Here is a 7,697-nt window from a genome sequence, read left to right on the forward strand (position 1 = left end):
GGGATCAATACGAGTGGTTTAAAAGTGGGATTAGGGATAACAAAATCTTGGTGCGATCTGAGTGAGTTGTACTTAAGGCCAACTAGCGTAATTCGGGAGAATATGTCTAGTATATTGTGGTAATTACTCGGGAGAGAGTTACAACAGTCAGAGTGCTCATGATCGGTAGAGAAGACTTAGGCAAATTTATAGAAAACGTAGCGGAAAGAATTTCGACAATAGGGGAAATTGTAACCTTTAGATCATTCCAATTCTTGTCTGCATCATGTTTGTAGTTAGTTATTATTTATTGCATTTCACTACGTACTATTTAGTTAGTAAACATCCAAATCGTTACTTAAATATTTCTGAAGATTGATTACGTGAATTTGTGTGAGTCTAGTCGTTGTGTTTAATAGGTTAATTCCCTGTGGGATTCGACTCCGGACTTATAAATCAGATTATATTTGCAGCGACCGCTAAGTCCTTTTTATAAGGCATAGTTGGTCGTGATCAGTTACGCCCACTAATCCACCTGGATCCCAAATTAACCTGGCCCAATTATTTGTTCTCAGCCCAATAGCTCTTCTCAGCCCAATAGCTATTTGTATGGCATTGGGCTGGGCTGATTCAAAAAAGACATGGTGCCCTTAACTTCATGAATGTTGTGTAAATATTAAGAATAAATTGTCCTGTATTTGCACCTTCCGCTGTTAAACTTTAGGACATCATGTCCTTAACTTCATATGTGCAGTGTTAATATTAAGGACATGGCGTCCTTAACTTCATGTGTGCAGTATAAATGTTAAAGACACCATGTCCTTAGTATTTACACAGCGCTCATGAAGAAAGGATAAAAACGTCTTTTCGTATTAATTTTATCAGAGTAGTGATTATTTTTGCTCAGCATTAAAAATACTGAATGAAAACTAATATTATATTAAAAAGTAGTTATCCCACGCCATTTCTAGGGAAATTTTCGTATATATACCATATATGAAACTATATTACCAAATATGTTCATAGTTTGCATATTACATTCATGCTAATAGTATTTCTACATAATATATACAATGCATTAAATAAGGAATCACTGTAGCTTTATGATTCCTTATTTAGGCGCGGTAAAAATGGGGAATTAAATATTCTTCCAGATCTTCCACAACGCAAATCACGCACATTAATCTTCTTCGTCAGTTTCATTTCAAATTTAGCGTCTCTGCTTTTTCGATACACTGTGTTTCAAACCTTTTTTCTGATTTCACAAATAAAAAACGACTAAATCTTCTACAATTCTTCTACATCAAACGTAATTATGTCCAAATTTCAGTAATACAAAGCAAAGGAAAAGAGAGTAGCAATTCCACCATTGACAACCATTAAAAAGCTTTGAAGCTTTGAATTGAAATTTGGGTTTTCAAAAATCATTATTTGTTTGGATTGGGTGTTGTTGCAAATAATTCGGAATATGGTTTGGAGTTTATATCTCAATTTTGAGGGGTTTTGGTGAAGATTAGACTTGGTTTTGGCTGAATTTCGGATTGAAACTCGAAGAAGAAGAAGAAGAAGACATGACATACATTATATTGCAGAAATTGTAGAAAAATTGTAGACTGTTGTTTTTTTATTTTTCTTTTATTCATTTACCTATTGTATGAAAGTTGAACAACATTGTATAAAAATTGTATTTAAGTGGATGATTTAGTACTGTTTGGACAAAATATGTATCAAAAATGTGAAACATACATTTCAGGGGAAGCATGTCGAGTCCAAATATGTACCCAGTTTGTAGATATTTTGTAGATAAATTTTAGATTATTTGTATTCTGATTGTAGATGCTTTATTTTCTGTTTTCACAAATAAAAAACGACTTAAACTTCTACAAATCTTCTGAAAAAATGCAATTATGTCAAAAATCCCAATTATGCTACAATTGAATGGGAATTGGGATATTAAAATTCAATGTACCCAGTTTGTAGATATTTTGTAGATAAATTGTAGATTATTTGTATTCTGATTGTAGATGCTTTGTTTTCTGTTTTCACAAATAAAAAACGACTAAAACTTCTACAAATCTTCTGCAAAAAACGCAATTATGTTGAAAATCCCAATTATGCTATAATTGAATGGGAATTGGGATATTACAATTTGATGTACCCAGTTTGTAGATAATTTGTAGAAATATTAAAATTCTGTATTTTCATATTAATTTTCAAATGATATGTAGTTTTGTTGTAGATTAAATGTAGAAAACAAGCCATTGTGAGTCTTATTTGACTCATTCCTCATATTCAACCTATTCTACAAATTCACGCCTCTTTAAATACAACACAACCATACTTCTTGAATTTAAAGGTATATCAAATTAAAAAACATCTTCTCCTCTGCACAAGTTAGCTCCAAAACAGACGAAGTGGAATAACAAGCTCCCATCAAAACTTTTAACATAAAAACACAAAGCTGAAAAATAAATAAACAACATTCTACAATTTTTCTACAATTTATCTACAATTTATCTACAATTTCTGCAATATAATGTATGTCATGTCTTCTTCTTCTTCTTCTTCTTCTTCTTCTTCTTCTTCTTCTTCTTCTTCTTCTTCGTCGTCGTCGTCGTCGTCGTCGTCGTCGAGTTTCAATATGAAATTCAGCCAAAACCAAGTCTAATCTTCACCAAAACCCCTCAAAATTGAGATATAAACTCCAAACCATATTCCCAATTATTTACAACAACACCTAATCCAAACAAATAATAATTTTTGAAAACCCAAATTAGAATTCAAAGCTTCAAAGCTTTTTAATGGCTGTCAATGGTGGAATTGCTGCTCTCTTTTCCTTTTCTCTTATATTACTGAAATTTGGGATTGCGAGATAGAGAGAGACGTAGAGAGAATTCTCAAATCTTTGCAACAACATTTAATCCAAACAAACAATGTCTTTTGAAAACCCAAATTCGAATTCAAAGCCTTGGCTATGGAAGAAATAATGGGATTTTGATACAGAAATCGTGGGCGTGGGAGGGTAACGTGGGTGAAGGTGTGGGAATTGGAGAGAGAAACGTGGGGGGAGTGGTATTAGAAGGAATATACGGTACCATTAAATTAGGAGTGTAATTAATATCCTTAAAAACTACTAATGGCATATAATTGGTAATTAGGTATACTAAATGTAATTATATCAAACCTTAAACATTGAGGGTATTATAGTTTCATATATGACATAGGAATGTAAAAATTCCCCATTTCTACTATAGAAACATTGCGGCCTTGTATACTTGCAGATTTGTACAAATAGCCACTTTTATGGAGTTATATTAGGAGTTGGTCACTTTTTCAAAATTAGACTAGTTAATCGGTCACGGGTTTTATTTAAAAAAATGATCATCTTATAAATTTGAGGCCAAAAAAGTGGACACCTGGTGTAAGTAACTCCCTTGGCTTTTGGACACTTAGAAAGAGTACTTCACTAAAGAACCTTATGGGGCTAAGAAAGATTTAGTAGGTGTTTGGACAATATTAGTTGAAGTTGAAAAAAGTATTTGAAAGTTAGAAGTTAAAGTTGTGTTTGAATATAAATTTGACTTGAAAAATAGAGTTGAAAATTTGTGAGTGAAAATCTTAATTTCACTAATACTATTCCTCAAACAAGTTTTTCAATCACTATTTACAAATACACTTATATATATTATTTGCATAGCCTAAGAGAACGAAAGTATTTCCCATTCTCGACATCTACTCGTAGAGAAGTAGATCTAGAGCTGTCAAAACGGGCTACTCCTGCCCAACCTAGCCCAAGCCTCGTGGGCTTTTAAATTTGATGAGCTAGGCCGGGCCGGGCCTTCAAATTTTTTAGAAAAAAATATTTCTCCAAATTTTTAAATATTTTTTCGTGATATAATCTCTTAATCATATGAACGACTTCTGTTTATTTAGAGTGTACAAGAATCTTGATATTTGACAAGAAATCTCGTAATTGAAATGTAAATTTTCTATATCTCCAGCTCTTCTTTTTTTAATGTTACATAAATATTTTTTTTAGTACTTTTCTTTCACTTTCCTTAGGTTAAGGAATTGCTTAAATAAGTTTATACGTTAAGGTTTTTTAATTTATGTTTAACATTATTTGTTGATTTCATCATTATATTCCATAAAAAATTTATAATTCATGAAATTATCTAGTGTTGTTAATTTTCTTTGGGTGTTAAAACTTGACCTTTTTCTATGATGAAGAGCAATTTAATAATTAATAATAATTAACGTAACCAAATTGATCATTGTCCAGTTAAAGTAATATTTTCTTTTGGAAAAAAAATTATTGACTTAAAACTTTCCTAGTTCGTTGTTAATTAAGCAAAAGAAAAACTAATCTCGCCACACTATATGCATATCAAAAATATAAATTCTAGTTGATATGGTAGGGTAGATGAGCAATCTAAGGTTGGAAAATGAGGATTATAGTTAATAATTTTTTAGTTTTTACTTTTTAAAAATATTTCAATTTGAATTTAATTAATTTTTGGCCCACGGGCCGGCCCAAGCCCAGCCTTGGTCAAGCCTCAAGGGCTAGAGGGCTGACTTGGGCCGGGCTTATAAGACTCAGTTTTAAATGGGCAACAAAAATCCCAACCCAGCCCTATGGATTCGTTATGGATTACGGAATCAATGCCAAAGCTAACGGAATTAATGCCAAAGCTAAAGATATCATATTGGAATACTCCAAATATAGCTATAATAGCCTCGTTTGTTCCGATATTTTTTGGTTGCTATAGAGAAGTGTTGTATAGAAGACATATATTATAACATAACATAAAAATCGGTTCCGAAAAAAGCTTGACTTTTATAGTGAATGATTGTTAGGTCTGACTGTCTTACAAACTCTAAACTGCCTATCAAAGGCTCGATACTACAGAAAATACTCGTCTTGCATAAAATATTGCTGCCCCATGTAAACATTCATAGAACTAGTTGGAATAAAGTCTATTCTAGAGGTGGCAAAATTCAATAAACCATAGATTAATTAGCTGATACAAATTCGCGTAAATTTAATAGATCGAAGGACAAAGGAAGATCGAGAGTTTAAACATATTAAAATTGCTTAACTAAGTTACTAGAAACCATAGTACATTGCGCAATAACTGAACATAAGAAAAGCCAAGAATCATGGAAGTTAGAGAACCGCTCAAGATTTATATGTTCTCTATCGCATATGCAAAAACAAAGCATGCATAAAGAATTTTTTCTATATCTCTATTGATTAAAACTGAGTATAAAGAATGTATTAACACTTGCTAAAACTTGCAGAAAACTGAACTATGAGAAAGTATAAAACATCCGGAGGGTAAATGCCGCATAATATTTTGGGGGAATATAGGATGGGGGATAAAAGAAAAGAAAAAAAAAATCTAAGAGAATCATAGTCTTCTGTTGAGAGATGGAGGAAATCAGACGTTGTATACGAGCTCCACGGTAGCCTGCTTCTCGTCCTCTTTCTTTGGATTGCGGTAAATGAAGAGCAACAGCAGCTGAATCAAACCTAATAGTGCTCCAATTCCATTTCCAGTCTACACAAATCACACCATCACAGCAAATCAGTATACAAATTCCAATTACAAAAAGGAATACTAACGATACGGTGTTTGATTGGGTATGGAATTTAAGAAAAAATTTCAGTAGGAAAATAGACTAACCAAGATGTAGGGGTCAAACTTGAGGAGAGCATAGCCGGCCCAGCAGATTCCATTGAGGAAGCATGCTACGGAAAGCCACGTAGGTAAGAATTCAGCGCTCTTTGTTCTGATTACCTTAAACTGTATTCAGCGAAAAACCAGAAAAATTAGCCAGAGTACGAGTAAAAAAAACCATACTACTAGTTTGATATAGTGTATGAAATTGATCACAGCAGAACTAGGTAGAACTTGTACATACCATGACTGATAAAGGAGCTCCATACATACAAATTCCAAAGATGGTACAGATTATTCCCACGATCATGGTTCTACTTGCGGTGGTGTGCAAGCCTAGCATGGATCCAACTACGATGGCGGCAAGGCCCACGATTTCTACGAACAACATGCCAACAATAATTTTCTGAGATTGAAAACAAAAAAGTGTCATGAAACCATATATATAAGAGCTTAATTTTATACATATTTTAAAGTATAAATTCCGAATTAACTCACCCGATTCTGTTTTCCGGCATAGCAGAAAAATATGGAAAGATAGCACAACTGCAAGAAGAGACCAACGCTGTTGATGGAGACAACAAGGGGGCTGTGGGGATGAACAAAAGGCATGCCGTAGAAAATCCACATCATACAGTTCATTGTAGAAGCTATGTATGGCCACGGGTGGAACTCCTCTACCGATTTGTTTTTGATGATTCGCCAAAATGTTGGTCTGATTACACAAGATTTTCAATTCAAATTAAATTGAACAAGAATAAAAAGGATAGAAACGACTTTTAGAGATTCAGAGTAACGCATTATAAACATAAATCTCTTTACAACAGCAGAAAAGAAGGATCAAGTGCCTAAAGTACATGTATTCATACGAAATAGATGGAACTTTAATTAAGCAAAGAGATAGAGAATGAAGATATCTTACATTGGCGAAGCAAAGAGGAAGAAAGATAAGATATTGCCTGCAAATTAGAAGAGGAGAACATTAGAGAAACTTTTATGAGCTTGAACCTTATAATTAATTTAATCAGGAAAACAAACACACACACACACACACAAAATCAAGCATGCATGCATGAGGCCATGATGCATGCATGCATGTATGTCAACAAACTGGATTCACAGGTCCTACGCCTAATCATCCAGATTCTTCCATCAGTTCTTAGATTATGTAGCAGAATACTACTTGTATACATGAAAATAATTGATTAGGTAGCACAATACAGTAATCAGAATATTACAGAAAGCATAAATTAAAACCACGGTTCAATACAATAAATCTGACAAAATCGCCGTTTCAGCATTCAGTTCATTCACTAATTCCAATCTATTAGGTAACAGAGAACAGCAACTAGAGAATAAATTCAAGCAGTTTCAATCAACTTAAGCGACAAACAACTCTAACAGAGAAGCTAGCTCTCAGTATACAAAAATCAAAATCTGCATTGTGAAAAAACAGAATAGAAGAGAGGATTAATTAAAGTGCGAACCAAGAATGCCGACGATAAAACGAATTTGATCTGCACTCATCGTCATCTTCGATTGCCTTTGATAAACAGAGCACGAACGAACAGAGGAATTAAGGAGAAACGAAGAGAGTAAAAGTGTGTGAGTTGAGGGAGGGAAGAAGTGCGTGTTGATTATATAGATATCAGAAAAATAGCAGTGTTTGAGTCGGACTGCGCCGCGAATAATCCAGTTTTTAAACTAATTTGGATTCTTCTCTTTCTCCTTTTTCGTTTCTTTCATCTACTACTCATCCTATTTTATCCACAACTTTGTTTAAAATTCACTCCTATTTACACGAGGTTTATTATTTGCAATTTTTTCTTTTGATTTATTTATTCCGAATTTTACTTATATCTATCTAGCGTATACACCGAATGATAATAGTTTAATTTTACCAAGTAAGAAATATGTACACAATTAGGTCAGTTATAAGATAATTTTTGATGAATTTCTATAATACTATACATTAAATATATCAGTGAACTAATAATATTGCAATGTTTAATATTGTCGTCTAAAGTTATTCATGCA

General features: G+C 33.0%; 1 protein-coding gene across 1 annotated transcript; it reads right to left on the minus strand.

Moving 5' to 3' along the window:
- LOC109222916 (bidirectional sugar transporter SWEET6a-like) lies at positions 5,388–7,193 on the minus strand. Its single transcript, XM_019387205.1, has 6 exons — positions 7,148–7,193; positions 6,583–6,619; positions 6,159–6,375; positions 5,905–6,066; positions 5,667–5,786; positions 5,388–5,540 (listed from the first exon to the last, which is right to left on the minus strand). Exons 1-6 carry the CDS (start codon positions 7,191–7,193, stop codon positions 5,421–5,423), a joined length of 702 nt encoding a protein of 233 aa, XP_019242750.1. The 3' UTR covers positions 5,388–5,420.

Source organism: Nicotiana attenuata, chromosome 2, assembly GCF_001879085.1.
Source record: "Nicotiana attenuata strain UT chromosome 2, NIATTr2, whole genome shotgun sequence".
Classification (NCBI taxonomy): Eukaryota; Viridiplantae; Streptophyta; class Magnoliopsida; order Solanales; family Solanaceae; genus Nicotiana; species Nicotiana attenuata.